This window comes from Sesamum indicum, linkage group LG5 (genome assembly GCF_000512975.1).
Source record: "Sesamum indicum cultivar Zhongzhi No. 13 linkage group LG5, S_indicum_v1.0, whole genome shotgun sequence".
Classification (NCBI taxonomy): domain Eukaryota; kingdom Viridiplantae; phylum Streptophyta; class Magnoliopsida; order Lamiales; family Pedaliaceae; genus Sesamum; species Sesamum indicum.
In genome coordinates, this window is record NC_026149.1 from 16,374,180 (window position 1) to 16,393,633 (window position 19,454).

Sequence of the window (19,454 nt, forward strand, 5' to 3'; positions counted from 1 at the left end):
AACTGGTATTCTTGAAGAATATGATGAATATCTGCCATTTCTTCTTACAGTAGTATACTGCAAATATTTGTCTTGTGATAATCCTCTGTAAGTAGCAGTTTCATCAACTTCAATGCTTAATTCTAGCACACTATTCATCTGTGCTGCCAACTTTTCCTTATTTGTTTGGGTTTCCTTTCAAGATTAAGTATATCAGACTCTCAAAGAAGTTGAGTTTTGTAGTTTTCAATCCTTTTCTTTCTTTCCCTTTTTCTTGTTTTTCCATTTACTCATTTCTGTGCTGTGATTGATAAGGAAAAGGGATCATTTTTCATGTAATATGGAAGCAAGGTTTTGAAATCAAAATCAGAATTTTAGTCATGTTAGTACTTTGTGGTAACTGTTCTTGATCATTTCTTCATTACATATGCGTAACGTGGTTTGGAAAAGGCTTATAAATTTCTCTTGAGCTACTTCCTTAGTTTCTTCTATTGCTCTAAAAATTGAATCTTACAACTGCTCCCATGTATTTGGCTCAGAGGGATCATTCTCTGCTCTTCATGATATTTAATCCTTTTCTCTTCTGAAAACCTGCAGTTATGAACAATTGATCTGTAGAAGACCAAAGAACTTGTGTTGGATAGGAGAAGTGAACTTTTCTTGTTTTGTTGTGAAGTAGTTATCACTGTATGCTATCCTTTCTAGTTTCCTTTTGGAGCAATTTGGACTTTTTTGCCTTCGTTTCTTGATTTGGATCTCCCTTTCAAGAACGGTGGTTTTGGTTGGTTAAGACAGCCTGTAGTCATCTTATCCGACTATGAGTGGCAGCCTTGGTGATACTTTTCTGTCACTTATTGCATTTATCAGCTATAGTTTCACTTAGATTGGCACTTTGCTTCTAATGTACTAATATGTGTATTTTTGTTGAATGAGTGACATGAATGGGGTCCTCGTGTTTTTGAGTGTTTATTTTTGCTTTTGCATCGTACTCGTGTTAGAATAGGTGTGTGCCGAATGCCCGGAATTAAGGGATTAGTTTCCTTTCGGTTTAAAATTTAAATATGCTTATTTTCATGCTTCTGTTGCATTCTTGCCAAGTCCTAGGCCATACCGATTCTTTCAACTCGGACTAGATCTTGATTGAAGTATAAAAGTTTGCTCTCCAATAAGGTAAATCTGCATTTGATTTACAGAACATAAAGTTGGGCCAATGACGCGGATTAGCCCAGAATTTGGAGATGAAGGCGAAGGAGTTTGGTCAGTGTCGTCCGACGTGAGCTTTCAGTCTATTCAGTTTCCGAAGTATAGATTAGGCCCTGATAATCAAATTTTAGAGGAGGTCAAGGAGGACAATAAGGGTCCACCCTTGAAGGAGGTGGTAGCAGAGGAAATAAACCAGCTGTCAGAACAACATAAGCGTCTATCCGTACGCGACCTGGCCAGCAAATTTGACAAGAATTTGGCTGCTGCAGCAAAGTTGTCTGAGGAGGTCTTGTACTCCTGTGTTTGCTTCTGAACTGCTTAATATCCTGTTCTTTTCACATTGATCAGAACTATATAATTTTTCATTTGGGAGGAAAGACTCTGTAGAGGGTAAAATTTTCAATCACAAAAAATGAGTTAATGCCCCCTGCTACTATTTCTAAAGTTGTAACACATTCGCAAATTTCGTGACTATAAATATGAGTTCAACCGTGACATGTTTTATGGAATTCAGGCTAAACTTAGGGAGGTGGCATCTTTAGAGGGACATGTGCTTCTGAAGAAGCTTAGGGATGCATTGGAATGTTTGAAAGGAAGATTAGCGGGTCAAAACAAAGACGATGTGGAGAAAGCAATTTCAATGGTCAGTTTCCTGTTTTATGCATAAACTCGTTGATCCTTTTTGCTTTGCCCATATCTATATTCATGGATTATGTCAACTCGATGAACATGTAATATTTTATCCACGTCTTTTTTTATTTTTCCTAATTTAAGAATAAATTTAACTGAAGGGAGCCATGCACTTGTATGGTTTTTACATCTTTGTCCTCATTGTTCGGTCCGGATAATTTTTCAAACTTCTGATGGTACATCTTGCCACTTTGATTTGCTCATCCTGAAACTCTTGCATCATGGTGCTTGTATGTTTTCTTCAATATTCTCCAGGTGGAGGCTTTGGCTGTGAAATTGACTCAAAAAGAAGGAGAGCTAATTCAGGAGAAGTTTGAAGTAAAAAAGCTAGTGAACTTCCTCAAGCAGGTTATGATACTTGTCACTTTGCTGCATTGTCACTCTCCATATCCACAAAAATAGACATGATTTTTGTGTTCTTTTCTGAATATTTCGACATATATTTGTTGTTGTTAGCCATTTTGTTTACGTTATGATTCTTCATACAGATCACTTTTTCTGGCTTTTGAGATCTCACATGTAATTATGTTCTCATTTCTCTCCTCGTAGTCGGATAACTGAATCTGCTTTCCTTCTGCAGGCTTCTGAGGATGCTAAAAAGCTAGTCAACCAAGAAAAGTCTTTTGCTTGTGCCGAAATCGAGAGTGCAAGAGCAGTCGTGCAAAGGATTGGAGAGGCCCTTGAGGAACAAGAAAGAAACCAAAGCTCAGGGAAGCAGCAGGTAAACTTCAGTGTTTCTCACAAGCATATGGGGAGAAGTGAGAAAGCTCCACGAGAGCTATGCCCTTCGATTTGTCCATGTATCTGTTTTGATTTAGGTTCATTCTTTTTCATCAAGAAATCACAACAAATTACTTGAAAAAGTTTCTTGGAAAATAATTTCAGTTAACCTCTGCCAGAAATGGACATATCTGCTGCAAGCATAAATTCCATTTACTTACAAAAATAGGTGTTTTTTATTCAACGAAAATGTCAAAAGATGAATTATGATAAATACTATTTCCGAAGTCCAATTTGGAGTGTCTATGCCTTCTCAGACAAGATTCTAGCTGTTTTCTTTCCATGCTGTTCTTTCCATCAGAACAACATAAGTAGTACTTGTGGTTGAAGGTTGCTTCTATTATATCCCACATGAGAAAACTTTGAATAGAAATTTCTTGCTGATAGGAATTGGAGGAACTGATTGAAGAGGTTCAAGAAGCCAGACGAATTAAGTTAAAGCATCAGCCTATGAAGGTTAGTCAAGATTTCCTCAACTAGTTTCATTTGTTTAATGATTTTCTGGAACTCCCATGTTCCACTTATTGTTACTTTCAAACTAATTAATTGTGTTCCTGTTAAGATGGCTTCGTAAGTCATTTAATGTACTCATGATTCATGTCGTAGACTGCTGCATATAAGTTTCTTACATTTGGAACTGGAATGTGTAACTTGTTCTTCCAACTATATCATTCCGTTTATTTGTAGGTCATGGACATGGAACACGAACTGCGCGAACTGAGACTTCAAATCAGAGAGAAGTGTACAATTTCAGTTAATCTTCAAAACGAGGTAAGCCATTTTTTGGTTCGGCTGAATATCTTTTGCGTTCTGCTAGTAATATGTATATCTGCAGTAAAACTATATGAAATTGCAGTCGAACTTTTCGTATCATTGGATTGTTGTACTAGACATTAAGTTGTTACCGAGTAAAGCTGACTGTCATGTTATGCATGTGATCTCCGCCTTACAGATGTCCAAAAACGAGTAGGATGATACCAATTCTTTACACCTTAGAGATTTCTGTCTTCCTTTTTTACAGCTGGCGATGATGAAGAAAGTCGACGAAAATATACCCCGACTATATGAGTTAAATGGTTCGGAGACATTAGGTTCTATTTTACGGATTCAGCCGTGCTCAGAGAAAGCTACAGAGCTAGCAAAATGTTCAATCCAGTGGTATCGTCTGTCATCTCAATGCAGCCGTAGGGAACCTATTTTAGGTATATGCTACTCTTGATCTTTTGCATAATTATTTTCTCTCTTTTTGTTTTTCTTGCTCCGAGCCTTTAGAGATATTAGATATTAAATCATTCTCCTTACTAACAGCTGAAACTTTCAACAATGACCCTGTTCTAGTTACACACTCATTCGTCAGTTTCCTGGCTTGATAATTCTTTGACTACATTCATTATTGCTCTACCAGGTGCCCACAAGTGCGTTTATGCTCCTGAGCCCATTGATGTCGGGCGAGTTCTGCAAGCTGACATAGTCGCAAACGGCCAAAAGATCTGGATCACAACTCACGGCCCTATTGCACAAGGTTTGTTACCATTGATTTCTATTCCATAAGAACAGGCAACTTCTCAATGATTCGTTACCTGTCATGAGCTCAAAACCATCCCACCATACTATGTTTGAGATATATATTTTAGTCGACTGTCTAAACTAGTTTTTCTATTTCTTTTTCCGTCTGCAGCTATTGACTTGGGGAGCTATGTAGAGACGCTTCTGCGGAAACCAAACCATGACTTTAGCGTACGTAATTCAAGACATAAGCTGAAAGTTAAAAATTGTCTAAGAATAGTGGTTTCGTCTGATCCTATTCCTGTCTGTTTTAACAGGTAGTAATCTCCCAAATGAACGGACGGAATTATTCTTCGCAGTCAGCACACTTGTTTCACATTGGGAAAACAAGGATAAAGCTGAGTCGAGGATGGATCACTAAGGCCAGAGAATCATACTCTAAGTCCATGCAGGTAATTGTTCTTGTACATTATACTAAAATAGGACTACTGTATTGGTTGATCTTTCATGCCATTTTCGTTAACAATTCCTAACGGAAAACTTTTGTGGAGACATCAAACTCATAACAGTAATCTAGGAGCATTGTTTACCATAATGTCTTTGAACAGAATTTATGAAAATCTATGTCAAAAGCAACGTGCTGATTATTGGCAATTTCAGCTTTGTGGATTCAGAGGAGGCGGCAACTTGGCTGGGAAGTCGCTGTTTTGGCAGGCTCGCAAAGGACAATCTTTCGTGCTTGTTTTTGGGTCGGAACAAGAGAGAAATGGAGCCCTGATACTTGCTCGCAAATATGCTCTCGACTGCAATGTAAGTAGCTTAATTCTGGTTTAGCCATCTTTTCCTACAACTTGTGATGTTTTTTGGTTACTTATAAAACATATTAAACCTTTTCCGTCAACAGTGTTCAAAATTTTCGTTACATGTTAAGACAAGACGTACCAATAACGAGAGGGGTAATATTAGTTATACTGAGATCCTCAGTTATGGTCAAATTACTAAAACTGTCCCAAATATTTAAATAATTACACTTCAGGATTGTCCGAATTTAACTATATATCGAAAAAACATCACCCATATATGGTATCAGTATAATAAAAACATCAACGATAGAGGGTGTGGCCGTGTAACTCTCCAAACATCATAGGTGGTTTCTATAACTTGGCAACCGGTGGAGATTCTAAACAAGAAACTCAAAATGACAGGTCTTGCTTGCCGGTCCAGACGACGATGCTTTGCTGTAAAGACAAACTAGGATTAACTTCCCAGTTTTCGACTGATTCGAGCAGTCAAGCGTGAGTCATGTTTCTGTCCGTGTTTGTTGTGGAGATGATGATGTCTTTGCAGTTCTAATCTTGGCTTCTGGGAGTAGTTAGTACATTGGTTCTAGGCATAGTTTTTGGTTTTGCCTAAATCACTTGTTGTAATAACTTATGTTGCTAATCATTTGATACTTCATTGTGAGCTATTTGCAATATCTTGATTAACATTTTGCCATAGTGAATATTTGTGACGCAATCTGATCTCTGGGAAGCTCTAATCCTTGCAGCTTGAGAAATAAAGTTGTCTCCACAATTGGGAAATTCTAACTAGGCTTAGTCGAATCTAAATTAATTATATGACAAGTGCAATACATTTGCAGTGTAATTGGTTATAATTTAGAAAAAGTGACAATGGCAAGCATATCACACTTGCTCTATAATTAGTTTGATTCGATCAAACTTGATGTAGGTAAGAATTTTCCTTACAATTATCTTAGTGATAGTGGCATTGCTTCAATCGGGTTTCTTTCTCCTCAATCGACGATCAGTTGTTTGTGGGAGTTGAAAGAAGGATTTTTAGGGTTCTTTCGATTTGGGCGAATTGCGATTTGAGGGCGAATTTTTACTGCTTTTGTTTTACAACTTTATTTTTTAACTCAGTTTTTTACATTGTTGCCACATCATTATTTTTTTTTTCCACGTGCTGTTGATTGTGTAATTTTTGCCCAGTTGTGCTCTTTTTCCCGCCTAAAGTCACGTCATTAGCCACGCAAGCTCCTATGTATTTAAGTTGCGCTCGTGGATGTCGGAACCCTAAGCCCCAAATCTCTCCACCGCGTTTTTGGGCAATTTTGGTCGGAAGGACCAAAATTGCCAAAAAAATCAATACTTACAGGACTAAAATTGTAAGTCTTGTACTTATAATCCCAATTATGCCACCCTCATACTTACAAGACTAATTTTGCAATTTTGCCTTTATATAAATATATAGATCAGGCCCGTCAGGAGATGTAGATGTAACTATAAACATACAAGAAATGGGGATCATTTATATTCTTTTCTATAATCACTAGAATTGTTAAATATTTTGTGCATAGTACAAAATTTTTATTAAGTTTTTAAAATAGGGTAAATTAATACAAACTCATCTGAATTATTGACATGCTTATAAATATTTCTTTATTATTTAAAATTATAAATATTCATTAATATTTGATGAAATTATATAATCTTTGGATGAAGGTTTAAAATTGTCAATTTTGCCCTTGTTGCATTTTTTATTAAAAACATTAAGAATTTGTAAAAAGATAGATGGGTGGATGAAAAAAAATTATCCACTTAGTTCATAAAAAAATTTTAAAAAATTTAGAAAATAAATAAAATTATAGTCTTTAATCCACAAGGGCATTTTTGTTAGTTCACCATAAAAATGAATGAAAACCTAATGGAGACAAACATATTGAGTTATTTGTTAGACGACAATTAAAATCAAGAGGTAGATAATTTTTCAGACAACGATGGGGTATTCATAATTATGCCAAATTTAAAAAAAATTATTGTAATTTACCCTTTAAATTATGATTTATTTTTATTTTTTCCTGATGATGTTATTATTACGTTCCTAATGGGATTCTATACGAAGAATATGGTGTGGATGACTTGAAAAAAAGAAAAAGAAGAGAAAATCGCACTTTTGATTCCATATGATAGTTGTTATACTTTTGATTCCACAATATAGTTGGCATACATTTGATCCCATAGAATAATAAATAATAGCATTTTTGGTTCTATAAAATAAGAATTATGACACATTTGATCCTATAGAAAAAAAAAATTGCAATGTTTTTGGTCCAGAATGCAATAATTTTTTAGCCTACGAGGCTAAATGTGCTAAATTAATAAAGTGTGGGATCAAAAGTACAATACTTTCTATTTTACGGACCAAAAAGTGCAATTTTTCCTGAAAAAAATTGCAAAAAACTTAAAAGAAATAATAATAGAAGAAACCACCCGAAAATTAGTACTTATTTATTTCATGGATATAAATATTAGCCCACAATTTTACCGCAACGGTAAGTTCATTAGGCATTTAGGTTTATTTGGAAACAAAACCTAGACCGTCGGATAGGTTTCTAATCCAACGGCTGAAATTCAAAAAGGAAAAGGAAGACCGTTGGAGATCGAAGAAAGCGCCTCCTTCTCCAGCTTCATAAAGGCATTTCTTTCTCTCTTTTGTTTCCCAAATACTCTGTAATTTTTCTGAGAAAGAGAGAGAGAGAGAAGAAGATTTTTCGGATCGGAAAATGGCTTCAAGACCAGTGGTTCAACAGCAGAACATAGGTACTGAAAACTCTCTTTGGTTAATCTTTTAGTGTGTGTTTAATGATGTGTGATGATTTTCTACGATCATTACTGTACTTCGATTCTTGACTTTGTAATGATCCAGATGAAGGGTTCTTGAGTTCTGCGGATCTCAAATGTTTTTCCAATTTATTATTGATTTTCAAGAATCGGGTTTTGGAGACTCTTATGAATACACATCCTTCGATCATATCTGTGTTCACGTGTGAAACCATGCATTCTTTTACTGTGATCAGATTCTTGAACTTTTCTTTGCTTATTGTTCTTGTTCTTTATTAACGTCTTGGAGTTTTCTTTTACTTACTGGTGTTGATCAAACATTTACAGGAGAGGCAGTCCCGGGGGCTGTTAAGCAGAAGAACAGGGCAGTGGAGAAGAAGAATCGTCGTGCTCTTGGCGACATTGGGAATGTGGTTACTCTTCGGGGGGTCGACGGCAAGCCGCTTCCTCAGGTTTCTCGACCGGTTACAAGGTCTTAGTTAATCCTCAAACTACTTCGATTTCCACAATAATTAATGTAGTTTTGATTATGTTAATGTTTGGTGTTTTCAGGAGTTTTTGCGCTAAGTTGCTGGCTAATGCAGAGGCTGCAGAAGCTGAAAACAAGAAGGTCCATTTTCTTGAAATTCTGATCTTGTTTGCTTTGCTGTTGATTGGAGTTTTAACTCCTTTAGAAGCATTGTGATTAGGGTTGTAAATAATTCGAGTGGAGCCGAATCCACATTATTGTTCAAGCTTGTTTGAGTTATTATCTAATTTGGTTTGATTCTTGATCTAGTAGAGCTCAAGTGAGTTTTAATTGGGTTAAATACCAGTCAACCTGGAGTAATTTGATATTTTTAAGTATAATTTATTATTTTTGCACTAATGGAATTGAAGCCAAAGTTACTCGTTCAAGTTTGGTTTGTTAAGTTTAAAGTAGTCCGTTCAAACGAACTCCTATCAGTCGATTCCAATCGAGTATCAAATATGTTTCAGGCCTAATTCTGATTGTGTTCTTTGAATTACAGAATCCCTTGGCCGCAGTGATAGGAGGTGGAGGAGTTCACCCTGACAAGAGGGCTGTGGCCGCCTTGAAGCCGGCTAAGAAGAAAGCTGCTATCAAACCTAAGCCTGAGGAGATAATTGAAATCAGCCCTGATTCTAATGAAGTTGCAGCACAGAAGGAGAACAAGACCCGTAATTCGAAAAATAAAGCTCCAACTCTTACTTCAACTCTCACTGCTAGAAGCAAGGTAACATATATGAATTTCAAGAGGAACTTCTCTGTTTTATTTGCTGATTTTCTCAAAAATCCTTCATATGACTATGTTGAGTTATCGCAGGCTGCTTGTGGGCTGAGAAGCAAACCAGAAGAGCAAATAGTCGACATCGATGCTGCAGATGCAGATAACGACTTGGCTGTCGTTGAGTACGTTGAGGAAATGTACAAGTTCTACAAGTCTGTTGAGGTGTATAGTAGGACTTTTACTTCTTATTATAACTCAAATCTACCTTTGTCTATCATTGTGGGGCTAAACGAGTTTTTATTCATCGGTGATGCAGAACGAGGGCAGGGCTCATGCTTATATGTATTCGCAACCTGAGATAAATGAGAGAATGAGAGCAATTCTGATTGATTGGCTGGTCCAAGTTCACAACAAATTCGATCTTTCACCAGAGACACTTTACCTGACAATCAACATTGTTGATCGGTTTCTTGCATCAAGGACTACTTCAAGGCGGGAGCTTCAGTTGGTGGGCTTGAGTGCAATGCTTATAGCCTCCAAATATGAAGAAATTTGGGCCCCTCAGGTTAATAAAGTTCATCTGTAAGTTCTGTTCTGACAAACATTCTTAGCAGAATACAAGGTGAACTAACTGGTCTTGCTTTTGTAGGTCCATGAGTTAGTTTGCATCTCAGACAGAACTTACACTAACGAACAAATCTTGATCATGGAGAAACGTATATTAGGTGAACTTGAATGGAACTTAACCGTTCCAACGCTTTATGTTTTCCTCGTACGCTTCATCAAAGCATCCGTGACCGATTCAGATGTAAGAGTTCCCTTAGCTCCTGAAATTTATGTCCAAGAATACTAGTTAACTTACATTCCAGCTACCCTTTTGAGCACAGGTTGAGAATATGGTCTATTTTCTGGCCGAGCTAGGAACGATGAACTACTCGACTCTTAGGTACTGTCCATCGATGATTGCTGCCTCAGCAGTCTATGCAGCTAGATGCACCTTAAACAAGTCACCCCTCTGGAACAAAACACTTAGAACGCACACAGGTTTCTCAGAACAACAGCTTATGTAAGTGAATCTTGAACTCTCTCTTCAAATGTTGTCTGCCTAAGACACTTATTTTTGACCGAATCTTTGTCCGATGATCAGGGATTGTGCTAAGCTTCTTGTTACCTTCCATTCGACGGCGGCAGACCAGAAACTCGGAGGGATCTACAGAAAATACTCTTGCTCCGTACGAGGGGCTGTTGCACTGTTGCCACCAGCTAAGTCTCTTTTGGCTGCCTCAGTTGCTGACTGATGAGATCAACATATGATGATGGAGCATAGTTTGAATGATAACTATGTTGTTTTTGTTTCTGGATTTATGTATCACTTTATGGATTAGAACCGCTGCTAAAATGTCTACACCTTTCATAATTACAAACATTAACAAAAACAATAATAACCGGGTAACGTTGCATTTGGATTGATAAATTTAAAATTGAGTATTACCTACCAATATATTAAATTATCAATTAATACAAAAATATATAAAAAAAATTTGCATTTTTAAGTTGTAGAAAAAGAAAAAAAAAAAAAAAAAAAACTTCCTTTTTGACATTCTACCACACCATCAAAAGTTACTTAAAAGATTCCTATGGCTTTTGTGCTTTGGAGGATGTAAATTTAATTGGACAAATGTCACTTAATATGAACATCAAAGCCATTGAGTTGCAACCAAAAAGTCAATAGCCCTTTATCACATTACAACTAAACAAAGCACTAACCACATCGAGCACCCAAAAATATTCTCCCCTAATCATACCAAAATACATTAAGAAAAGAAGAAAGAAAACTTGTCCTCTAAAAAAATTAGAGAAATTCTAGCCAGGTCGGCTTTAGTTGAATTTGAATCAATCATATGATAAGTACGTATTTATCATGTGATTAGTGTATAATTCACGAAAAGTGATCTATGACAAAGTATATTACACTTGCTTTGTGATTTGTTTGTGGTTCGATCAATTCTGATTTAAATAAGAGTTTTTCAAAGGTTCGAAGGCAAAAATCGGTGATTCAATGAGGATTTCCAGATAAATCAATCAATTCTAGTGCATAGGAGATAAATTAGTGAAAGGTCTAATAATAAAACAATGAATATGTCAGAGTAAGGAGTCAAGTGTAGTCGAGTTGTAGTCGAACATATCATTATTTAAACGTATTCGAACAATACCTCATAACTTAATGATTTTTTTTTAAAAAAAAATAGACATAAAGACCATTAAATGAATGCCACAATCGTCAAACAACTAATCTACACAACATGTAATGCTACAATAAATATATGAAAATTATAAAATGAATAATCAAATAATCAGATACTGTAAATACACTATGCTGCTGACGAAAGTGCAAAAAATTATAAAATATCCGTCAGAATTAAGATATAATTATTAATAATTGACTTAGGACTTGTGCATTTATTACATTCCACAAAATGGAGTGATATTTATCATTAGTCAACATGTCAAGAAATCACATCTAAAACCACAATTCTTGAAGATGATTCCCATTTCCCACACCACCAACCCCACCCCACCCCCCCCCCCCCCCCCCCCCCACTTCCCCCTTACAAAGTACAAATTAAGTCCATGTTGTTGTCACAAAGTTCCCAACTCTTCAGCCAGGCGCGCATCATTGAGCGTGTTCCCCACGCTCCGACCTCAAATTCCCAAAACCGAGAACTGAGGAAATGTCCAGGTGATGATATCACCTGGTTGATTGTGATCCACCCAATAGGAATACAGCGTGAGTTTCACGCTTCAAGACATATCTGAAGTTTTTGATATGAGTAACATAGATACACAAATGTGTATGTATATACATAAAAATAATAAAAAAATATATTTATTTATAAAAGAAATCCCATTTATAGTAGCGACACTAACTCTTAGAAAAGATTGAAACTCAAAGCCAAAACAAAAAAGACCCTTAAATCCCAGGAAAAAAAGAAAAAAAATAGAACAACATAAAAACACACATAAAAATCATAAGAAAAGCATCCACAACAGTAACATTAATAAAAGCTGAAAAGAAGAAAACAAGATCCACCTCGATCACCCCTCCTTCTTCCACACACACACACACAGATCTTTCCCAGAAAAGAAAACCATTCTTGTTATCTTTCTTGATAAGGAGAGAGAGAGAGAGGAAGAATTTATAGGTTAAAACATCAACCCTCAAGTCTCTACAAGTCCACCTGTTATTCACACTCGCTTCAGCAGAAAACTGCTTTCTCTCTCTCTCTCTCTCATTTTAATTTCTTGTTTTCCGGGCTAAGGATCTTGAAAGTCTAAAAAAAGATTGAAAATTTCGATACCCGATAAACCTCCATAGCCAAGATTTCGTTTTTAGTAATATATCCAAAGAGGTGAGGCCGGAAAAGGAAAGAGAATGAGGGAAGAGGATTCCAATTGGTTTTCCAAATGGGAAGAGGAATTGCCGTCGCCGGAGGAGCTGATGCCCTTGTCCCAGTCCCTAATAACTCCTGATCTAGCGATTGCTTTCAACATTCCTAGCCCACAACAGCCTCTCCACCACACGCCGCCACATCCGCCTCAGCATCCGCCGCAATCTACTGCCCACTCCTCCCAACCCAATTCCTCGGCTGAATTCGACTCGCCGGAGGGCGGAGGAGGGGGTGGCGGAACTGGGTCGGACGAGCCCGCCAGAACCCTCAAGCGTCCCCGGCTCGTGTGGACCCCACAGCTGCACAAGAGATTTGTGGATGCGGTGGCCCATTTGGGGATCAAGAATGCTGTTCCGAAGACAATTATGCAGCTCATGAGTGTGGATGGTCTCACCAGGGAAAATGTCGCCAGCCATTTGCAGAAGTACCGGCTTTATTTGAAGCGGATGCAGGGAATTTCCAACGGCGGTGGAGGCGGCAACAATAGCCCGGCCGCGCTGTCCGCTTCCTGCATGGACCCTGCCACTGACCATTTATTCGCCAGTTCCCCCGTGCCAGCACATTTTCTGCACCCGGGCCGGCCAAATTCAGAGCATTTCTTGCCATTCGTGCCGGTGGCTGCAATGCAGCATCACCACCCCATGGCGGGGGCCGGGCACCACCATCCTCAGCTGCAGCAGCAGTTTAGGCATTTCGGTAACTCACCCCCAAATGGGCAGTTTGAGCATCCTTTTGTGAGGCAATCACCGCAGCAGCCGCAGCGAACGCCTCACATGGAGGATGTGGAGTCGGCCGCCACCGCCAAGAATGGGAGGAAAGTTCTCACCCTGTTTCCTACTGGGGATGATTGAGCATTGGGTAATTATTGACTTTTTTCTAGGTAATCTCTGCAGCATCGTCGGCCAATTTAGCATCTTGGCCTTGTGAAAAATCCAGTCTTGGGGTAACTATATAACTCTTTTTCTTCTCAATTTGGTGTTTTTAGCTGTTCTTGATGCTATAGGTTGAGCTATTGCAATCCCATTGTCCTGAAATGATTCACTATTTCAATTATTCTGCTCATGTCAGTGTTGGTATGTGCTTACTAGAATTGCTGGTGCATAATGTAACTTCTGTTCCATGAATTTCCACTCTAAAATGTGTAATTAAGTCATCAGTGGCATTCTGGTGTCTCTAAGTTGGATATTAATCGTTAACAGTACATTTTACTACTCGACTGTGAATATAACCAAGATGTCACTTGGGATGGTAAACTAACAATGGTCATAAAGTCATGGCAAAAGCAATCACGAAACCATGAGAAGCGGCTTGTTTTCCCACATTCACTCTGTTGGTAAATTATTGTCTGGTTTCTTTGACACATGACAGTCTGAAGCAACCAATTGGTTGGATTCTTGGACGTGTAACTGAGGTTATGGTGCTGACAATGTTAATTGTTTCATGAAGAAGTTGGAGATGGTGGATCGTGCAGTGTGGCACTGCACAATATGGTAGAGGTTTTTCCTGTTAATTCCCAGCTATCTTCTGCATAGTATTGTCGTTCTCTTGTATGTCGGTTTAGTGTTATGCAATGGTGATTCCTTCTTCTTGTAAATGGTCTTATTTGCTAGCGACTTAGAGCTCGATATTTCTCTGAGAAACTGTTCTAATGTTATGACAAGTGTTCGTTAATTCAATATTCTGCATCCGCATTTGCATCTTCTTGATCTCCTCAATCTCTATAAGGTACTTTCATCCATTTCTAATTTCTCAAAGGTAAATTCTCGGAAAATAACACCTTGTAGCTCATAACGATGACGATAGCACTGTATTGTAGCAAAGCATGAACTACCTCCTCTAACATCTTCATATGCATCTTACGATTCTGCTTTCGTCCTTGTCCTAACTTAAGTTGGTGTTTGCCATAATTTTGGTTTCTAACTAATGTGTCCACAGAGGGAACCTTGTTATACTTTTCCTTCTGAATTTCCATCTCATCATCTAAAGTTCGGACATTCCATTAGTTTCCTGATGTTCTGTGCTTTCATATGGAGTTTTTTCTTGGCATACGATGTTTCCATGCTGCAACTGCAGCCGAACAACGTTCTGAGCTTCATGTTGCTTATTATTCACCTTCCGGGCTTGTGCAGTATCTCCTTCGATCATCTGCCTATCCTATCCATTGTATTGTGCACTGAATGCAGCATCCACGGATCCCGTGATGCAGTTCTTGTTTCTTGCAGTTCAATGAACTAGAACAATTCGTGTGGAAAAAAATAATTGAAAATCCTATGATTGTGGGGAAGAGGTTGTAATTGAAAGGATCTTTGTGTCCTAACTTTGGAAATAATTTTTTTTAAAAAAAATTAACAAATGGAACAATGAACATTGCTTGGCCTAACTTAGTCTTATCACAAACTATTAATATAGTACAACACCTATATATATATATATATATATATCTTTTTTTTTTTAATTTTCTTTGTCGGCCATAACATTGTGTACCATTCGCTTTACATTGAACCATGGCGTTTGGATAAATTTATAAATTATTTAAAATATTTATAAAATCTTGGAGAGTATAAATTAGTGCACAACATGTAATAATTAATATAATATAAATTTCAAAAACAAAATATTACAAATTTATAATATTCTATTAACAAAAGTCAGTATTAATTTATTTTATAAGCTGCATGGTCTGAATTGCTTTATTTTAAAAAAATTATTTTTTAAATAAAAATGACAAAAAATATTTTCTAAAATATATAAAAAAATCTGAATAAATTTAGAGTTAATTATATTGAGCGCCTTTAAAATTTATCATAATTATAAATATCGTATTATTATTTCAAATATTATAAATTTCTCATAAGTCCAAACACCCTACCAAAATTACATTAAAATTTGTACTTTTCTTTTGTGTGGGGGGTAGAAAAGGAATTGGATGGTAAGACAAGTAGTTGTTTGGATTTCAAAAAAAGAGAGATGGTGTGCGGTAATGCAGTAGCAAAGAAAAGCGCGGCACCCGGGTGGACGACCGGCATGATTCTTGGTCCTTATTTATTTATCCAAACAGATCCCATCATCTGTTCACCACTCACTCACCAACACCACAATCTTGGATTATTATTTAATGAAAGAAGCGTGTTTGTTGTCTGAACCCCGGCACGCACCTTCATTCATTGGTTTTGCCAGTTCAGACCCATCATCATCATCCGCTCCAAATCTTTACTTGTCTGGAAATCAATAAACAACTATTCCATTATCGCATCAACTCGAGAGTTTTCGCTATTATAATAGCAAAGAAAAGGAAGAATTGGAACTGCAGAGGATTTATTTATATATATAGGAGTATAAGGCTGGCGTTGAGTTATTCGCAAGGCACCCTACTTTTTGCCATATTTAAATAAACAAGAGTACCATGTGCTTTGGATGTGTGGATAAACAAAATCTGAAGATTTGGGTCTCTTGTGGAATTTTGCAGTTTTGTTGGGATCTACATGTAATTTTAGCCTCTAACCAAAGGTAGACTGCCACGTGGCTTTCGTGCATTCTACACGTATATTAGAATATGGGTGTTCGGTTCGATTTAACCGAACTAATCGAAAGTTTGATTCACCAAAATGCCATATTCGATTATAACCAAATCTTTTTTGAGTTTTTGGTTTTAAATTAAAAAAAATGTTTTTCTTTTCAAAAAAATTATATATAATTTAGTTCCGAACTAGGTCAATCAAGTTATAAATCTTCATCAAACAAGAAATACGATATTTACATATGGGGTCTAATGCAATTTCCCCCCTTCCGTGATATTATAAATAGGTAAATTAACCCCTATTAAAAAAAAAATAGTGATTTAGCCTTTTGTCTTTTTTAAAATGATGCAATTTACTCTCCGCCCCTCCTTATCTAGGGAGGTAAATTATTTATTTTTAAAAAACACAGGAAGTAAATACCTACACTTTAAAAAATACAAGTAATTTTTTTTTTATAAAAAAGTGACTTACTCATTTGCAATATCGAATCTTGACCATCTTCCTTTAATCAAGCTGCATAAATCACACCATACCAACTGGGTATTACAAATTTAAAAAATTTGAAAAATAAAAGTTGCAAATAAAAAATATATTTTTTTAATGGGAAGTTGATGAACACTTATTTTTAGTTGCAAAAAATATCATTTTTGGTCCTATAAATTAAGCTCTATTCAATTTTGGTCTGAATTATTACAAAAATCTTACTTTAATAACATTATTTTATAATTTATCTCATTTTTAGTCCCACATCCATTAAATGATCATTGAAGAGACACATATCTTTCACATGTTGAGTATTTGGGAAAAAATAGACATTACCCTATCAAAGCCCCCCACTCCTTCCCCCTTTCCAAATCTTCTTTCTCAATTGCAAGTAACCAAAGAAGGCGAAGAAGAATCACACTCGCTTGCAAAAACCTCACATCCACTTGCAACATTATCATAGCCTTGGAACCTTCTTCCGATGTGAAGGTAATTTTCTGCAAAAATACAGTATGTGAGAGGCACATGCCTCTTCAGCGACCACTTAACGAATTCTGTCAATAATTTAACGTCGGGATTAAAAGTGAGATAAACTATAAAATACGATGAGGTATGATAAGTCTTGATTCAAGATTTCATGCCCTGGCTGGATGTTTAGGTCAGTTGGCACTGAATACCTCACACACCCCACTACTCGGCTTTTCACCGGATGAAGGGGCGGCTGGTTTCCACCAACCCCATCGACAAATGATCGGGTGGAATCCAACATAGTCGCACACCCTGAGTACTCCTTGTTAGATGTTCATACAATGATGTCATGAAATGAATACTAAGAATTCATTGGCATCATTGTACGTAGCCCCACAGCTCAAATCAGGCTTGGGATTTCCATCTTCCACGTTAGCCAACTATTACCGATGAACACACAAGACTTGTGGAAAGTAATTTCTCATACGACACAACAATACAAATCAAGAATTGCAAACAGGCATTGGGGGTCTGGTCTCCCTACAAACAATGTCGCTTCATGCATAATAAAGTCTTTGAACACCTTACATCAAATCTAAAACAAAATCAGAGAACTCTAAACCATAGGATCAGGCTCTTCAACACTGCAACCTAATTAAGGACACCCTAGAGTAATGCAGACATTCCCAAGCTAACTTCTGCCAGTCATCATTGGTTCTGAGAGTAATCGAAACTTAGAGGCTGCTGACAGAGGGGGGCCTAAAAAAGCACTGAGTTAGCCATACAATAAAGAAATAAAAAGTTAAGGTAATAGCACCCAAATGAAGATTTTATTGCATCCTTGAATAACAAACTTGCACTATGCATAGGCGGATAATGAGTAATTTGTAAGAATATTGCACTAGTTGTGTAGTAATACTAGGTTGTGATGCACCCATATCCAAATCCCCCAATAGGATCTCACATGTACAGGGATTTGATGCAGATCAAATAAATAAGGATCATTCAGAATCTAATCTTAAAAATGGGGTTGAATGAGTATATATGTAAGTAAATCATATAAGCACAAAATGCTATAAGAAAGTGAGAATTGTGAACGACTAACATGTTTAACCTATATGGTATAACATTATCTCAACATGGCAGCTAAGGAAAAAGCAATAAGAGGAAGAAGCTGATGCCTACCTGAAACACAGCATGTCTTAGTTGATCGTATGAATGCCCATGCATAATGGACGGAGTTTGCCACTGCATATATAAACCATCCGTAGAAGTTTGATTCAATCCCATAGCACAGTAGGGGCTCATCACAGGGCTCCTGTAGCTGAGAGAAGCTGGAGGTGCAGGCATCTGACCAAGCTGAGGGAAAATAGAATCATAATGGACAAATGGAGGCTGGATTTTCTGCATATTAAGATGCGCTAGGCTGAGATTTTGTGCGTGCGGGATGCTCTTAACATATCTGCGACAGGTCAGCCACGAAAACCATAACGGGTGAGGTATGCATTGCAAAAGAGAGCCAGATGAGGTAAAGGGGATCAATAATCTATTCAGGATTAGAAAAACAGAATTTATAATAAATCTTCACAAAGAAAATGGTAATCACATTTCATCAGGTATATGCATCCATGCGCATAGATGTTGGATGTGTTTCCATGACTTGTTTAATGTAAAGAAGCCTTTCACATGAAATGAAATGCATTACTAATCTTCTCTTAGTCAAAAAGTAGTGATCTGCTACATCTGTAAGAAATTCACAGAAAGCATAGCTATTCACTACTCAATACCAAGCTCCCAAAAAATGTACCTGTCATAACTGCGATCGTAATCGGGGTCAGTGCGATCCTTCTCCCTGTCCCTAAAAATAGCCACTCTAGATGAAGTGCCAACTTCCTTGCTGCAGGGGCTTTTGTCCGCATCCATGCCAAAATTCCTCGAAACTTCATTGTCATCTACATTCAAATTCCTCCCATCAAAAGCAGCCTGAGCTGATGCATCTCCAGATTCAGAACTACTTGGACTACTGAAAATACGAGCTCGTGCTCTGTCATACTCCTCCTTCCTCTCTTCCACAGATCTCACTGAAGTGCGCTTAAGCCCCAGTTCATTGGCTTCACTTGAGGAAGCTTTAGGTCTCGGTCTTATGACTATCTTGATCTGATCAAGTTTGTCATTTTCTGACTCTTTAGCAGGCACATCTGATAAGCAAACAGTAGGGAACTTACTCTCTGGCTTTTTTATAACCAATATCCGGCTCCCTTGGCCATCTACAGCATTGTCCTGAACCAAGGTCTGCACACCATAGTGTTGGGCAACACGGTGTGCTGCAAGACGAAGGTATGAAGTAGGGAAGTGTGGAAACTCAAACTGCTGCACATCAGAATTCTTCAAGAACTTCTGTACATCAAGCTCCATTCGAAGAACTGATTGAACCAAGCAAAAGAAAAGTGTCAACAGCTATTAAAACTGAATAAAAAGTAAAAAGTAAAAAGTAAATACAAACCAAAATGCCAAAGCATAATAGAT

The 19,454-nt window shown here is 37.2% G+C and overlaps 4 protein-coding genes across 6 annotated transcripts in view; 3 read left to right on the top strand and 1 right to left on the bottom strand.

Moving 5' to 3' along the window:
* LOC105162690 (stomatal closure-related actin-binding protein 3) lies at window positions 1-5,650 on the top strand. 2 transcript variants are annotated; one of them, XM_011080781.2, is made up of 13 exons: window positions 1-87; window positions 1,173-1,468; window positions 1,697-1,825; window positions 2,128-2,220; window positions 2,453-2,593; window positions 3,040-3,108; window positions 3,340-3,423; window positions 3,674-3,854; window positions 4,058-4,174; window positions 4,331-4,389; window positions 4,476-4,610; window positions 4,819-4,968; window positions 5,364-5,650. In XM_011080781.2, the coding sequence occupies exons 2-13, from the start codon at window positions 1,190-1,192 to the stop codon at window positions 5,400-5,402; spliced, it is 1,476 nt and encodes a 491-aa protein (XP_011079083.1). In that variant the 5' UTR covers window positions 1-87; window positions 1,173-1,189; the 3' UTR covers window positions 5,403-5,650. The 2 variants fall into 2 exon arrangements, with proteins under 2 accessions (XP_011079083.1, XP_020549368.1); XM_020693709.1 differs by lacking the exon at window positions 1-87 and having other exon boundaries at window positions 967-1,468.
* LOC105162692 (G2/mitotic-specific cyclin-1-like) lies at window positions 7,643-10,474 on the top strand. Of its 2 annotated transcripts, XM_011080782.2 has the most exons (9): window positions 7,643-7,760; window positions 8,109-8,253; window positions 8,334-8,391; window positions 8,792-9,016; window positions 9,107-9,232; window positions 9,327-9,575; window positions 9,660-9,818; window positions 9,898-10,076; window positions 10,158-10,474. In XM_011080782.2, the coding sequence occupies exons 1-9, from the start codon at window positions 7,724-7,726 to the stop codon at window positions 10,306-10,308; spliced, it is 1,329 nt and encodes a 442-aa protein (XP_011079084.1). In that variant the 5' UTR covers window positions 7,643-7,723; the 3' UTR covers window positions 10,309-10,474. The 2 variants fall into 2 exon arrangements, with proteins under 2 accessions (XP_011079084.1, XP_020549724.1); XM_020694065.1 differs by lacking the exon at window positions 10,158-10,474 and having other exon boundaries at window positions 9,898-10,080.
* Window positions 12,018-13,610, top strand: LOC105162693 (transcription factor PCL1). Its single transcript, XM_020694066.1, has one exon. It carries the CDS (start codon window positions 12,444-12,446, stop codon window positions 13,308-13,310), a length of 867 nt encoding a protein of 288 aa, XP_020549725.1. The 5' UTR covers window positions 12,018-12,443; the 3' UTR covers window positions 13,311-13,610.
* LOC105162694 (R3H domain-containing protein 2) overlaps window positions 17,393-19,454 on the bottom strand; it is a 3,993-nt gene continuing 1,931 nt past the window's right edge. Inside the window, exons 2-4 of the mRNA XM_011080784.2 lie at window positions 18,736-19,351; window positions 18,114-18,390; window positions 17,393-17,687 (exon numbers count right to left, since the gene is read on the bottom strand). Of these exons, the coding sequence (XP_011079086.1) occupies window positions 17,637-17,687; window positions 18,114-18,390; window positions 18,736-19,351 (944 nt within the window). The 3' untranslated portion in view covers window positions 17,393-17,636. The remainder of the gene's footprint in view (window positions 17,688-18,113; window positions 18,391-18,735; window positions 19,352-19,454) is intronic.